Source organism: Gasterosteus aculeatus, chromosome 7 (assembly GCF_964276395.1).
Source record: "Gasterosteus aculeatus chromosome 7, fGasAcu3.hap1.1, whole genome shotgun sequence".
In the NCBI taxonomy this organism is placed as follows: Eukaryota; Metazoa; Chordata; class Actinopteri; order Perciformes; family Gasterosteidae; genus Gasterosteus; species Gasterosteus aculeatus.
The window spans coordinates 30771333-30787673 of NC_135694.1; the positions used below are offsets into that span (position 1 = coordinate 30771333).

The following is a 16341-nucleotide window of genomic DNA, read 5'->3' on the forward strand; positions in this document are numbered from 1 at the left end:
TTTCCTGTATGTGTAAAATAATACTCGGCATTTCGCGACGCAAAGTGAAAACCTCTCGCTCTAATTCTGAAGGCGCTCGTCTGTGGCTTCCGGTACCCGTTGATGCTAAACAGCGTTAGCTTCACGCTACGTCCTCATCCGAGGACCGCTGCTCTCCATCGGGTCCCCGAGGAACGACGACACGCCGCTTATCGGGAGATAGAACCGAGCCGGAGGATTACGAGGAGGTAGAATAAGCGACATGTTGACGTTTGACGCCGGTTGTGACGTCGCTGCTTCTGGCGTTCAGCTTCGTGCTTTAAGGCTCTTGGTCCCGTTCGTTCCTTTGTGTTCAGTGTTGACCGGACTTCATGATAAAAACACGCCATTTCTGTTTAGGATCTCGCTTTGTGAGTGAAGTGGACCACGTGTTGGTCACTGAGCTGCCTGGCGAATGATTCGGCGCGCGCACACACGCACACGCACACGCTAAAACCACAGATACAGATTGTGCTTAAAATAAATGCAGCGTTTGACGTCTTTGGGGAGTTGACCTTCATTTCTACAGGATGTTTATCTTGTATTGTGTTCTGTGTTTACCGATTAACAAAGCAGTGATGGATGCATCTCCATTGCAAATTGTTACACATCTGGCAGCTTACTTTCCCCCAAGCTGCGGACAGTTGACTTAATAATGTGATGTTTTACCGTTTCTACGCTACATATGATAAAACAAAGCTTTCCATTAAGTGTCTTACAACGTTTCTGAACAGTTTATTAATGCAGACATTACCAAGCACGACGCTTTAAGTCAATTGCAATGAAACCTGGTTTCTGATTGACCCTAACGGAGGCGCACATCTGGACTGTCCTTTGTCCTCCAGCCAAGATAACACACCTGAGTTACATAAGAGCTGTCGAATAGAAAACACCTTCACGGAAAAGTGCTGAACTGGATCTGAGGCTTTACTTCTCTGGGAGCAAAAACTTCTATCTATTTGCTGCCAGGGAGGAAAAACAAACTAACCAGAGCGATGAAACAAAGCCAAAGACTCCTGCTGGGAATTGAGACTTGTGATTGTAAAGTGAAAAGATTGAAATTAAATCACAAAAATAAACTTTAAAGAGAAATATGCCTGCAGAGAAAAAGGTCTCCCGTGTAGTGCTATCTTACATCATAACATTATTGTTAATCATAAGTTTATTTTTCATCAGACTAACAAATTATTTGAATATGGATTCATCCATCAATTTTCTTGCCATTTGTATTGATTGTGATCATGATCTGATTGATTGATTGTGCTTTGTCATCACTTTTTTTTAAATGTCAACACGTTTGTCATGAACTTGAAGTGGAAGGTACGATGCTCCTCTGAGGGCGTTTTGGAGTGAAACCGTTTGGCTCCATCGCCGTTATCTCTGTGTCCCAGGTGTGTCTCCGTGGGGATGGAAGTCCCGCCCAGGTGTCTCTGAGCCATGGCGTCCCCGCTGTCCCCGCCGCGGTTCGGCCGGCTGCGCGGCCTCCAGGGGAAGCTGCTGCGGCGCTACGACCACCAGCCGCTGGTGGCGTGTCTGTCCGGCTTGTACGGTTGCCGGTGGCGACGCTGGGAGAGGAGCCGCACGAGGCCGGGAGACTGCTGCTGCGACAAGGTCAGAGGTCAAGGGCCCCCTGCGCCGGCCGACGTGTGACCCCTGTCTGCGAGGCTGCACCTGTAGGGGCGGAGCTTAGTTGGTTAGGGCCTTAACAAGACGATATCACATGGATTCAATAAATTTAAAATCCTGTAATATTCAGTATCTTTTGCATCAGTTCAACGATCAATATCAAGTCAACAAGCAGAAAGAGACAATTAATAAACAAATAAGTCTGTAATCTCCTCATTGAACTGAAGTCGTGTAGAACGACCCACAGTGAGACTTTTTTTTATTTTTACAACCCGGCTGTTTTATTGTTTACATTCCGCTCTCCTGAAGGTCAACGAACAGTCACCCGTCTCCATGGAAACGAGGCAATAGAGCGACTAAACATGTGTTTGTGTTGTTGTTGGCGTCGGCGCAGCTGGAAGGCGCCAGCTTGGTTCTGCTCGTGGCGGCTTTCTGCTTAACGCTGGTGTTCCTCTTCTTCTGGGGTCAGGCCGAGAACGACTACAACGACTTTGACTGGTACGATGTCCGGCGCCCGCGGCCCCCCACCTTCATCCCACCGCTGTAATAACACGATAATAAACGGTCTCCAAGTTGTTTACTTTTGCTTCCTTCAGACGTCAAAAAAAACAGCTCGTTGTTTTTATAGATGAATATTCACAAATATAAATATACACATTTTGAATATCTAAATTCAGATAAAACACATTTTATAATGATACAATTCCAAATATTAAAAGGTAATGAAGTGTATAAATAGGGAACATTAATGCATTCTAATTCATGTGTATTGTAAAGTGTGTACTGTACTAAAAATGTATAAGTATAATTTGTACATAAATGCGCTGAAACGCCAAAAACACAACAGGAAGCGTGTTCCAACAATGTCAAAGTGCACAAACATTAAGTATAACTTTGCTTTTAGTCTCTACAACTGTCTGCATATTCAAATATTCAGAACCTAAAGTCGCACCAGTATGCAAACGTTATATACAGATAAATAACTATACATTTTGATAAATTAACAAATAAATGCATTTAAAAACCAGTTAAATTAGCGGTGATGTTGGAGAGCGTAATAAATGAGAGAGAAGATTCCTTTAGGAGAATGTTGGTCTGAATCTAGAGGATCACTGCGCGTCGACTTTTATTGTGATATAAATCGCTAACGGCCTCTTTCACCGACTGTTGCGTGTGACTGTGCTCAGGTTTAACTTCGGGAACCTGGGCTTCTGGTTCCCTTGGTCCGTGGTGCTGCTGGTCATCGCTGCAGGCTTCTTCACCTACGTCACGGTGCTCGTGGTGAGATTGTGTCCTCTTCTATGTCTCTGTGCACGCAGCAGTGGAATCCTGCATGTGTTCATTCTGCGGCTCGTCAGACATTTGATTTTGACGCGTGTGTCTTCTTGCAGCTGCTGGCTGTGTGTTTGCTGTCAGAGAGTCAGAAGCTCTATTTGCACTGGAGTCACAAGGTACCTTCTCCTTCTCCGAGCCGCCGTCACAGCAGCTCTTTGGCAGATGTTCCATCACAACGCTCAAAGGGCCGGTGGTGCAGCAGCCAGCTGAAAAGACGACGGATAATATCACATAATGGCATCCGGCTGCCCCTTAAAACCTTTTTGATGACATCTCCTTCGTGCCACTTGCATCCGTTTAGTTACATTGTATTTGCTGAGTGTTACTCGCATCTTTATATTGTTGTGAAGCAGACATTGTTGGATGGATGACGCGTTTCCTTCTCGTCAGATCGGGATCCTGGTGAGTCTGACGTTCTCCGTCGTGGCCACGGCCGTCCTCTCCGACCTGTGGAGTAAAGAGTGGACGACCCTGCTGCTGTCCTTCCAGGTGACTCCTCTTCATCCTCCTCCTCCTCCTCCGGTGTGGGGTTCCCCTCCTGACGCCAGGCGTCGTTTTGTGTCTCGACAACAGGTGACTGCGCCGTATCTACACGTGGGTGGAGTCCTGCTGGTGACGGCGCTGGCCTGGCCGATAGCGTTTTACTTCTTTCGCATGAGCGGCAGAGGTGAGGCACCGCTGGTGTGTAGTTTCATCCAATCAGTGAACTCTCCACAAACAACAAACGTTTCACAAGCTGAGATGATAGTGTTTGTGTTTCAGGGAGGCGGGGCCTCATCCTGGGCGTGTACCTGTCCGTCCTGTCCGCCCTCTACCTGCTGCCCCTCGGCCTGTATTCTCCTTGCATCAAAGAGGACGGGACACTGGGCCCGGCCCCGGCCCTCATCGGCCACAGAGGAGCCCCCATGGTGAGCACACAACAACAACAACAACATCAGCTGATTCGTTCTCTTTGAGACTCAATCAAACCGGATCAGGAGACTAAAGGAAATGGAAAACAGAAGTGAACTCGACATATTTGCAGTCCTCCCACTTTGTTTACAGCGAGATGAACAGCTGCTTTTCCTGGAGATAAACAAAGTTGTCTCATGCTGAATTAAGATCCCAGCTGCTTCAACACGTATTTTCATTGATTAATCTGCCAATATTATTCTGGATTAAACCTTCAGTCAAAATAAAAACAAGTTACTTTGACTAAAGCTCTTTGATTGACTGTCACAACCACGTAAATGTACCGATGGCCCATTGATCTATTGATCTATTGATTCTGTAAATCCAGCTCGCTCCAGAGAACACGCTGATGTCGTTTGAGAAGGCCGTGGAGGCGGGAAGCGACGGTCTGGAGACGGATGTCACCATCAGGTCAGCGGTGAATATATGAGACGTTATTGGCCTCTGATTAGGTTCATTATAGTGAAATATAAATCTGTCATGGGATTCCATTAGATGTAGTAGTACAAAGCGGTATGCACATTGGGCCGCATCTTAGCCTAGCGTGTTAGCACGCTAGTATCAGATCAGATTTGTGATGAAGCACACTGTTGACTTTTAAGTAAACCGATGAGGCTCTGCATCACATGTATTGATCTCCATTTGACCGGTCCAACTGTTACACGAACCCTATAAAACAAATATAAACCCTGCAAATCGAGCTGTCGTCGTGTCGCGGCTGCAGCGTTGACGGCGTCCCGTTCCTGATGCACGACCACACGCTGCGACGCACCACCAACGTGCACCAGGCCTTCCCCAACCGGACGGACACTCCGGCGGCCATGTTCTCGTGGGCGGAGCTGGAGAGCCTGAACGCCGGCGCCTGGTTCCTCTCCGTGAGTCCCGTGCATATTAGAAGTGGACGTAGTCGTCGTGACGACACCCATAAATCGCCCCCAGCTCTAAATGGACCCTAATGTACTAACTGAACATCGGACAACTGAGAACATAATGTCCTGTTACAGTGTTTCCTGAGGGGATAAATCAAGACTCATTTTCTCATAGACTTCTATGGGACCAGAGGAGTCGCCCCCTGCTGGTTACTACAGAGAATGCAGCTTTTGACATGACTTGTTTCATGTTTTGAAGCTTTCGATTTGTCTCTTTTTTATAAACTAAGCTCACAGCAACACGACAACATCAGCTGGCCGATGAACTCACTGACCCGCCCGTCATGTCACCACACTAATTAGGTATCGATGTTCGTCCCCTGCAGCTCAATCCGTTCGGTACGGCCGGCTCCCTGGGGGCGGAGGACCGGCTGCGGGCGGCAAAGCAGACGGTCTGCAGCCTGCAGGCCTTCCTCCAGCTGGCAGCTCGGACGGACAGACGGGTGATCTTTGACCTCTACCGGCCGCCCAGAGGTCACCCGTTCAGGGACAGCTGGATCCAACGCACGCTGGAGGTCGTGCAGAACGAGTCCTCCATTCGGTCCTCGCAGGTGAGCACGTCTTCTTTGTACCCGCCCGTGACGCTCCGCCATAAATAACTAGATAATGAAATGCACAATATAGATAAACACTTCTATGAAGGTGCTGAACCTTCATCGGGTCCCGAGATAATATAAAACCTCGTCTGTATCCTGCGGCAAAACAAAGTCAAGTAATAAGATAGGATGAAGATAAACTTTATTGATATACCACCTTTCAAAACAAAGGTTACAAAGTGCAGTATATATATATATATATATAGGAATCATAAAGGAATCATAGAAACCAAAAGACTTCTCATGGTATAAACTCAGCACAACACAATCTGTACACTTTGTTGCTCTTTATACTAATACAACTCTTACTTAAAGAAAAGCCTTTTGTCCAGCTTACGGTTGCTAAATATTCCACATGGCCGGGTGTAAACAGAACAGCGGCTGTGTAACTCCCCCCCCTCCCCCCCCCCCCCCCAGGTGCTGTGGCTGCCCTCAGATCTGCGCTCTCTGGTCCAGGACCTGGATCCAGAGCTGCAGCAGACTTCAGGCAGTCGGCTCCCTCTGGAGGAGCTCCAGAGCAGCGGCATCGTCACCCTCAACCTGCACTACAGCGCCATGTCGCCGCGGCTCACCAGGTGACGATCAAACCCGCCGCCTCACCTGCAGCCGTTGGTTTCTGCAGCAGGTCATGACTTCTCGTCCCCCCCCCACCCCCCCGTGCAGTGAGTACGCCGCAGTGAACATCACCACGAACCTGTACGTGGTGAGCCAGCCGTGGCTCTTCTCTCTGGCCTGGTGCTCCGGGGTCCACTCGGTCACCACCAACGCCCCCCAGCTGCTGGGCTCCCTGAGGTCGCCCCTCTTCCTCATGGTAACGCTGCAGCCGGGGGCTTGGATTTATTCGGGCAACAAAGCCTCTTAGTTTGATTTGAAAGGAGTTAAAAACTGCAGAGAGTCAAATCTGGTCGGGTGTCTTTTGGAGGTCGTGTAAACGTTGACTCGGTTTGTCTCTCAGAGTCCAGACGAGTACGACCTGATGTGGATTCTCACCGACCTGGTTTCCCTCGTGCTGATCTTCATCATCTTCATCTTTCACTGGTGAACCTCACAGTTAAAGTACAAGTATATAAACGTCCCCCGGGATCAATAATGGTGGCACGAGAGGAAAATAGTATTGCAGGAGCTCTGAATCTGAGCCTAAATGTCGCGTTTGCCTCCAGGTGGCGAGAGAGGCGTCTGATTTCCTGCTCGAGCAGCGTGATGCCGGAGAACGGAACCTACAGCAAGTTCTCCACAGGTGATCTATGCAGCCATTTGTATCTTCTTTCAGCTCCAACTGTGTATTATGACATTTAATGTCTTAAAAGTACTTTTTTAGATCTTCCTCATGGCGTACTATGTTTCAGTAATATTACACAATGGCTTTTTAATCCAGATCTCCACCTGCCGGTCAGCTGTTCTGGACTCCCGACCTCCTGCTCGCCCGTTCACTCTCTGCCCGTCTGCTCATCCACAACATCCGCCCGGCAACAGTCGCCCTCCTTCTGAAAATAAAGCTTTTAAAACCAGTTTTTAAACCAGTCAGTGTGCCCTCAATAATTAAACTTTTAAGAATTATGTTTAAATGTTTTTATTTTAATAAAGCAAGTAAGAAAATGGAGATTACAGTTTGACTTTGATCATCGGTCACAAGTGCTGAAGGGATATTTATGAACTCATGGTTTCAAGTGCATGTGAAAAGTACCAAGAAAAAAGTAAGTATACATTTCAAAATATTACATGAACAAAACATTAAGTCATTTAGTCTGTCAAAAAACAACAAAAACAACACAATTTAAAAAGACAACATGGAATCATGTACATGATAAATAGCAAAGATGTCTGGTTAATATTAAATACTAAATCAGAATCCAGTTAGTTAATTGTGGACGAGGATATTGATCAAACTACCTCAATGTGATTATCAAGGACTTTGCATAATGAAACTTGTTACTACAGTCAAAACAAGACAACTTGAAAAACATAAAAAGTCTTAGTCAAACATTGAAGACGGTGAAGTCGCGTTTGATCATCAGAGGAACCGTTGGGTCACAGAGCTGCAGGACCTCAGACTCTGCAGAGCTTCAGTGGGAAGTTCTCTGTGATCAGGTGATCGTCATGCAGCACGATCACCACGTTGACTTCGAACTCTGAAAGAACAACGTTGAACCATTGAAACAAATGTTAAGTTGTGCAATGTCACCATGTGACACCTCGCAAAATGTATTGGAAACATTTTAAACCCATCTCTCACTTAATTGACCCATCAATTTTAAATACTTAATACTACAGACAACGTTTATTATATTGAGCAGTTTTAAAATGAGCTTCAGCTTAAAGTACATTCTGGTGGTTTTGTGGTAAATGATCGAGTATTTCCTCAAACACGGACTTCTTAAACCTTCTGAACCTAAAGAGACTTTATATTTTAGGCTGTGATTTAACTAACGTTTATAGAAGAAGTTAGAAATAACGGGGCTTAAATGAACTAAATCATCTTACACTTGTCCTGCAGCAAAAGAAATACCACTTCCTGGCCCATTTCTTCAGAATAAAAGCACCTTTTTTTTTCCAAGATGGCTTTCCTAATCCTTCAAAGTAAAACATAAAAACTATTTGTGTCTCGCCGCAGGGGTGGAAGAAAATCAGGTACCAATACCACATGTAGTATAATTACTTTGTCTCAGGAAGATGTCCTTTCTTGATAATGATTCGTCATCCTTGATGTTTTTATTTTATTTTTAAAGTCTTTTACCTCCATAACTAGAAGCAGAGAGAACTTAACGCCTTTTATGCAGTCAAAGTTTTAATACCAGAACTCGTTAAAAACATCAACATCAAACAGTTTTTTTTCTTCCTGTTGCCACAAGAGCGACCGACCTTCACTGCGCTCTGGTCACATGACTGTCTGATGAGTAAATCATGACTGAAGGAGCACAGAATGTAAATATTTTTTTACAGAATTAGTTTGAAATAAACAGTTTATTCTAAATGACACATTTAGAACAAACTGTTTCTGGTTAAATGTCCTGATGTTTAACTTAGTCACACAGGATGAGCTCGGAGTTGGTCCGGCTGGGAGAACCTGTCGACGTGTGTGTATTCTTTAGCAGCAGCCTGCTCTGATGTCGGTCTGCAGACGGGCCAACCAGTAGAACCAGTAGAACCAGAGAGTCACTGACCCACTTTGAAGTTGGTGGTCTCCAGCGTGGGGCAGGTGAACAGCCGAGGGAAAACCATGTAGACGGGAATCGGGAGGCCGTGGCAGACGTCGCCTTCAGCGATCTGGATGTTCTGGATCTCTGTGGCGTCCCTGGCGTAACCTTCTGCACAACCTGGAACACACACACACACACTCAGCCCGAGAGGGAACCAGAGCGAACGACTGACCATCCGATGGAGAACTCACCGCAGGTCTCCACCCTCACGAGCTGCAGCTCGATGCTCTTGATGGGAACCTCCGAGTTCTCCACCACCAGCTCGCCGCTCAGCGGCCGGCTGATCACACAGCTGGTGGCGTCCAAATGGCCTCGGACCAGAAACTTTGGCAGTAAACTCCTCTGAAAGGAAATTCCTCCAATATAATGACAGGCCTTCGTATCTGGTATTTAATATATGAGGAATGCAAATAGAAGTCACTGTTGTCACCTCGCGTGTGTTCTGCAGGGTTGCCGGGGTGATGGTGAAGTTGACCGGAGTCGGGACAACTTTAGCTTTCTGAGGCTGGAAACCAAACGGCGCAGCCGGTTAGCGTAACGTGGCTAATCTGAGTTTAACCAGAGACACGTGTGTGATGGGAGCAAAAAAAGAAGCGTGGAACATTCTCGCCTCGTTTAATTTCCCAGGTTGGTTTGTCTAAACGAAACGTGTGCGACCCTCACCTGAGAGTGGACGATGAACTCACAGTTCCTGCTCAGGTCTTTGGCCAGCAGGGGGCGCTTCATGTCACAGCGGAGGGTGTACTGAGGAGAAGAGACGGGCAAACTCACTCTCACGTGTACCACAACTCACTCTCACGTGTAGCACGACCATGTGGGGGTTACTCAGTGACCTGGATGTTGACGAAGACGCCGTGGTAGGTCTCGTACAAAACTTTGTTTCCTTTGGTGCTCAGCGGGAACTCGAAGGGGATCTCCGTCTTCCCTGCTGGGATCTTTCCTGCTTTGGCCACCTCGACGTTACTGCTGATCAGCTGGATGGGCTGTGGATACACGATCGATGTGGCTGTACTGCATCGCAGAGGTACATTTTCACTGTACTACATATCAGAGGTGAAGTATTAAGTAAGAAAGATCGCTAATAAAAATGAAATAAATGGATAGTGGTTTGCTAGTATCAGTGTCATTATGTATGATGATCCAATCGTATAAATTGCTGGTTAGCTTCATCTCCAAGAAAATAAATGCTATTATTACTTTTTAATAATGAGTTGTGTAATGTAAAAATATAGAAAAAAGTAAGTTAAACTGTCAGACAAATGTAGAGGAGTAAACATAATAATATTTCTCTGGGCCAAGTTAGATAAAACACTAAAGTACATGCAACTCCAGTTCATACTTAAATACAGTAAATGTAGACAAATAAATGTTTTTTTACAGCCACACACTGTCATCATAGACTCAATGTAGTCAAACCTTCTGTTCACGCAATGTATCCCTACAACTGTAAATATCTCTGATGAAAGTAGCAATTAAAATGGATGATCTTTCCAATAAATAAATAAATTAATTATTCCCTGTTTTCAGGGCCCAGTCTTAAATAAATATATTCAATTTAAATATTAAAATCCCCCAAATAACATTTAAGCTGAAACTATAGCTAACATTATTTTATTAATTTTTCCTGTGAAACTTGTGGAGGTTTGGATCTGAATAGATAAATAAATAGAAACATATGAGTAAAGAAGCCCGTGTCCTTCGTGCGACTGATTTCCACCTTGACAGAGTTGTAGAAGGCCTCGAAGACGCCGACGCTCTTGGAGCTCAGCTGCAGGTTGACCAGCCCCTCCATGTTGAGGGTGATGCCGTGGTGCTGCACGGCCTCCTTACACACCAGCAGGACGACGCCGGCCACCGATTCCTGCCGACACACCAGCGCTGCCATGAGGAGACAACTAGGGCCGATAACCTGATGAATAATGAACTACGATGCGGCAAATGACTACACGGCACTTTACTGCGTCCAGAGAGACGCCATCATCTGACCGGTGTTACGCCAACTTCTGTCCCCCATGAGACTCTGTGACCTAAACAGGGATTTCGGCTTTATTTCTCATAAGCGAAGCCAAAATTGATTAAAAACCATCCTGCCAAATATTTACAAGATTTCAGTCTTATTCTCAAACTGTCAAAAGAAAATTTGATATTCTTTATGTTATTGTAAAAAAAAAAAAAAAACATCTGGATACAGGTTCCTTTGATTTTAGGTTTCTGTTCTATTATTTATCTATTGAGCAGCAATAGATCAACAGCAGCAGCCGAACTTGTAACTCAGTATTTCAACAACATGTGACGTACAAAAGCAGTAGTTATAGCAGCAACAAAAGCAAGGCGGAGGTACTAGAGACTGTAGTATTAGTAGTATACATACTTTATTACAAGTGAAAGTCGTGCAATCGTACTTTACCTGAAGTTAATGATTCAGCATCCAAGAGTACTAGAATTGTGTTTATTTACTATAACGTTACGACGCAGGAGTCAAATGACTGATTGGATGTGTTACTGTTGCTGTTTGTGAAGGTGGAGCCAACTAATCAAACCAAAAACACTATATTTGCCTCTGAGTTTTAGTAACTTTAGAGAATAAAAACAAACAAATAGTACAAGTACACGCTTATCAGCTGCTGGTCACGTGTGCAGAGGGAGACGCCTCCTTCCTAGCTAACTAGCTAACGTTAGCGGACTAGCCAAGTGTCAAATAAAACAGCCTTTAACTGACAGTTAACTTACGGTAAACAAACAGCACGTACACGCAGCTAGTTAACGTTAGCTAGCTGGCTACGCTAGGTTAAGCTAGCTGTGGCTAACGTCACTTACCCCTTCATGGTAAACTTTGTTCGCTCTTTTCAGTCTTATATCCAGAGTGACGCTCATCTCGGACCATCACACGGACATCCACAAGAACCTTTCCGGGCTGTGATTTAACTAACGTTTGTAAGTAAGAAATAACGGGGCTTAAATTAACTAAAACATCTTACACTCGACCGGCAGCAAAGGAAATACTACTTCCGGGCCCATTTCTTCAGAATAAAAGAACCTTTTTTTGCCGAGACGGCTTTCTTGGACCTAATCCTTCAAAGTAAAACATAAAAAGTATTTGTGTCTCGGGGTGGAAGAAAACCAGGTACCGATACCACATGTAGTATAATTACTCTGTCTCAGGGAGTTGATGATTAGCCATCCTTGAGGTTTTTATCATCACTTAAAAACATCTGTGACCAGATGATAAATAAACAAATCAAACAAACAATCAAACATTTTAAATGTAATTAAACACAGATGAATACAAATGGAGACATATTTTATTTGTAAAGTCCATTTAATCATATTTCTGACACCAAAACAGAAGAACGATAGTAGCTGAATAAATAGAAAACTGTCTGTTTCGGCTCTTTGTCCTGGAGGCGCATTACGTATGCACAGGTGGTGTTAATTAAACTAAGACAAAATGAACAGAAAACTTTTTCATAATAAGAAATTTAATCTGTCAAAACATCTATGAAAGGAGCTAAATAAATAAAGTGTATGGTAATAATAGTATAATAATGATAACTATGTGAATGATGATAAATCAGTAGTAAAATGCTATTATCACCATTTAATGGTTAACATTAATGATGTATTTGTCTCAATAATACATTTGTGCAATTTAAATAAAATTAACCAAACATAATAATGATGATGTTGATTATTATTCTTGAATAATCAATAATAATAATTGACTAGTTTTATTATTACAAGCATTATGATTCTGTTATTCTTATCATTACCTTATATTATCATTATATTTTCTGGGACGCTACATTCCAACATCTGTTTAAAATGAGCAACACACTCGTCATGTTTTCTCACCTCGACCACAACGTGGCAGCAACATGCAGCAAAAGGCTTCTGTGTCACAATCCTGTCACTCTTATGTGTTATCCTCAGTGGAACGATGGCGTGCGCCACAAAGCATTTGGACAAATCGTGTAACCTTTGCATTGAGACAAGACAATATAATATGGGATTGTGCAAAGATGCATACAACATTTACCCGTTTAGATGAGTGTTAAAGTTAGTTGTCACCAGACAAATCCAACACGTCTGCACCCTCTGTGCAGACGGAGGGAGGGGTGGGGGGCAGGGGGGTCTCGACGGAGTGTAGGGCGTTAGGACGTGGACGTCCTCTGGACGCGGTGCCTTGCAGCCACTTCTCTCTCTCACATCGTTAACTCCTCACAACACAAACCGCATCATTCCACCTCTGGACGTCCGAGGTCTTCAGTCTGCTTCTAAAAGATCAGTTTTTCATTAAAATGATAAAGAGAACGGGAAAAACAATTCCAGACACGCTTTTACGTCTGTGAATATCACTCCCCTTCCCCCCCCACCTTCATCGCTGTAAATTGAAGGCCTTCATATCGGCCGTGGTGGATTTCCAGCGAAGGTTCATATTAAAAACGACATCTTCTGACGTTCCATCAACGGCACACTGCGATATCTGCCGGCGCGCAGCCACAACATTAGAGAACGACTTCCGGGTCATCTGGAATAACACTCTCTCTCTGCCAGCCTGCGTTTTAATGGGGGAAGGCAGGAGAAAGAAGCAGCTTTGAGAACATGTGGCCTGGGAGTAATTGGGTTACAACTGCAGCCCCGACGAGTTGGCCTCCATTTCCAGAATGAGTCTGTTTAGTTTTGGTCCGTCTGCCTGCTGCTCCCCCAGCTGTGGCGTTCGTCCTCCACGCAGGGCCGGATGACGGAGGGGGGGGGCACACCACGCGTAGCTTAGCCCACATTTAGCGGCTATAGGACACAACAAAATGAATACAATGACCCTTAGTCTGAGAATGTGTCTAATCTCTTAATGCACAGGGTTTATGAGCAGAATAACAAAGAGGGAACCTCTCAACAGTTAAAGTCAAACGCCAGCAGGGGGGGAGCGGGGGGATCAAGACTCCGCCGGCTTCCCTCTCTGTCTCTTTCCATAACCCCCCCCCCATATTATATTAGAATGACGTATTATAATGATATTAGTTAGAAAGTTGTTTCCATGCTGCTGTAGAAACAATGGTGGGCGCACCGGTTAAAAGGCGCAGCTTCTCGGGGGTCACCCTTGTTGTTTTTTCTGTTACTGTGGAAACCGATCCCCGCCGACGCCCGATTGGCCGATCTCGCCCGAGTGACGTCACAGGGTCAAGTCCAGGTCACCTGGTCGGCAGACGCCGCCGGCGATGTGCGGTTTCCTCATCAGAAACCTCCCCGCCAATGAAAACAGAGCCAGCGCCTCACACGCCGCCGGTCCCCCCCCCCCCAGCTGGAAGTGAGATAAAGCCGAGGTCAAGGTCGGAGGACGCTGCCGTTAAAGTGGCGCTTTTTGGAATTTTGAGGGTCACCCACACAATGAGGGCCCTTATCGCCCAACAAAGGCTCCCCCGGTCAGTGAAGGAGACCACATGACCTGGCAGGCTCGGAGGCACTCGGCGTTGTGGGGGTGGGAAAGGGGATGCGAGGACATTATTCGACAGAATGATGTAATTAATCCGGTTGAGAAACAACTCGGAGCTTCGCCACCATCACGACGTTTTTACGGCCGTTGCCTGGCTCGAGTTTGCAAATGAACAAAACGGTCAAGTAAACATTCGTGTCAGTTTAGAACACAAAAGCTCCAGTGTGTCGTCTCTACCGACCCCCCAACCCCCCCCCCCCCCAAAAAAAACACTTTAATTCAAGAACCTGCAGGGTCGTATTGTGTCATTTGGGAAAACAAAACCAGACATACACCCAAAACATGCGCATGTAAGTCAACACTCACACACACGCTCTAAGCCAGTGACGGTGGAAACCATGGAAACGCCGAGCAGACAAACTGCTCTGGCTTTGACAGGCGGGCCGGTAGCGAGAGAGATGCATGATGGGAAGTCACACGGGCCACCAAAGTACCGCAAGGCGGGAAAGTTGACTTTACACGCGTTTATTCTCTGCACAGATCGAAAGCACGAAGCAACAGCAGCGTGATGTAAACTTCATGGCGACGACAACGAATGAAGTCCAGTTTGTTTTATGACATCATCACGTGAGGGTGACGATTTAAACGTCCCCCCCCCCCCCCCCCCCGCCCCCCCCCACAGCCACAGGGCCTCTTTTCATGAGGCGTTGTCTGGTTTTATCCAGCAGACCGCTCACATCATTGTTGTCGGTTTTTGGGGCCATTGGGGCATTTTTCTGCTCCATTATGGACCTCAACTTGTTGTGATTGTCTTCTTTCTAGAAAGCCAAACCAACCAGGAATGTTTTAATCTTCCTGTTCTGCTTTTCTCACAGTTCAGTCAGCGGCTCAATCATTGAACAATTTCTCTCTAATTCCTCCGTAATTGCACCAATGTCTGTGGCTTTCAATAAACTGCATGATCTCTTTGGAGGTCCATGAGAAATCCACAAGTTTGTTTTCCTTTTGTCACATAACCAGCTCCCTTTTTTACTACATATAGTTCATAACTCCATTCTCAGTAACCCAAACAGGGTATATTGAAGGAACTGTTCTGGCTGGTAAACCAGATTAAGTCAAATGTACAGAAACACAACATAGAAGATTTATTTTCACCTTCTGGAACTTTTGAACTCCTGCGTTCTTTTGGTTTTAAATTGACTTTATGTGGAAATAATTACATGTAAATGCTGCATATGAAGGTCCATCCAGGTGATGAAGATGTTGGAGTTACTCGTTGTTTCTCTTTCTAACCATTCCTGTCGCTGGACAGAGGATGAGGGGTGAACCACTTAACAGATCCGATCGGACCGGCCTGTGACGGACAGCGCCGCACTCAGTTCCTTAAATGAATCCAAGAGATCTCATGCATGTCATCCTCCCCTCGGCCTTACAAAGTGCGACGTTTTCCTAATAAATCAACGCGTTTGAATGGAATAAGGGTTGGGAGAGACTTTGTTCCTCTTCTTCAAGGAGCCAACGAGCTTGAAGCTTTCAGCATCTGGACCACAGATCCGACTCCGGTTCTTCCACGTCTGAGATCTGACTCCACGGTTCAAACCGAGAGCTCGCAGCTCGCGTGGATTTCGCCAGGATCATTGTTATTATCGTCTTCGTCCTCTCTCGGCATCGGTAGTTTCAACTTGAAGCCGTCGGTACCTTTCAGAGAAACAAGAGGCTGCTGAGATATTTGTCTTGGTGAGGCGGACGGCCTCTGAAATAACATTCCCATAAGGTAACGTAGAACCTCTGCCCTGATAGTAATCAATATTAATGGACCTCTTGAGGCTGGGCGGCTGCCAGCTCCTCGGGGCAACACAGTGAAAAACAATAGTGGGCTTTTCGTTTCCCTCAGAGAACATGTGACATCCTGTAAAGATTTATGTTTTTGTTTTGGCACCAACAAGGATAAACTTTATCTTGGATTAGTTCCGAACACAGTTGTGCAAAACTCGGTTAAAACGGGATTTTTTAAAATTAATTTAAAAATGAATCTCTCTTCAGTAAATCCGAGTTCAAACCCAAATGGTTTAATCAACATGGAGATGCTCGCTTACTCGAAGTAAAATAAACAAATGAAAACATAAAAGCTACGTCTGTTGTTCAAGCTCAGTAATCGAGGCGTCACCCATTGGTTTGTGGAAAGATGTTACGGAGCCTCGAGTTTGGCAACTTTACCGTCGCCATTTTGGATCACGACCGCTGAGGTCGAACTACAA

The 16341-nt window shown here is 45.4% G+C and overlaps 2 protein-coding genes across 3 annotated transcripts; one reads left to right on the forward strand and one right to left on the reverse strand.

Moving 5' to 3' along the window:
- The first annotated feature begins 94 nt into the window (after positions 1–94).
- LOC120822260 (glycerophosphodiester phosphodiesterase domain-containing protein 5) lies at positions 95–7055 on the forward strand. Of its 2 annotated transcripts, none has more exons than XR_013468409.1 (16): positions 95–227; positions 1410–1629; positions 2039–2142; positions 2832–2925; positions 3036–3095; positions 3370–3468; positions 3553–3646; positions 3742–3887; positions 4259–4341; positions 4655–4805; positions 5186–5410; positions 5873–6030; positions 6119–6266; positions 6411–6511; positions 6616–6692; positions 6831–7055. XR_013468409.1 is itself a non-coding variant. In XM_040181796.2 (16 exons), the coding sequence occupies exons 2-16, from the start codon at positions 1456–1458 to the stop codon at positions 6941–6943; spliced, it is 1809 nt and encodes a 602-aa protein (XP_040037730.2). In that variant the 5' UTR covers positions 95–227; positions 1410–1455; the 3' UTR covers positions 6944–7055. The 2 variants fall into 2 exon arrangements, 1 of the variants encoding a protein (XP_040037730.2); XM_040181796.2 differs by having other exon boundaries at positions 6411–6493.
- Positions 7010–11682, reverse strand: vps26c (VPS26 endosomal protein sorting factor C). Its single transcript, XM_040181795.2, has 8 exons — positions 11470–11682; positions 10370–10513; positions 9486–9635; positions 9316–9396; positions 9083–9157; positions 8844–8994; positions 8617–8769; positions 7010–7584 (listed from the first exon to the last, which is right to left on the reverse strand). Exons 1-8 carry the CDS (start codon positions 11524–11526, stop codon positions 7502–7504), a joined length of 894 nt encoding a protein of 297 aa, XP_040037729.1. The 5' UTR covers positions 11527–11682; the 3' UTR covers positions 7010–7501.
- Positions 11683–16341: the final 4659 nt, after the last annotated feature.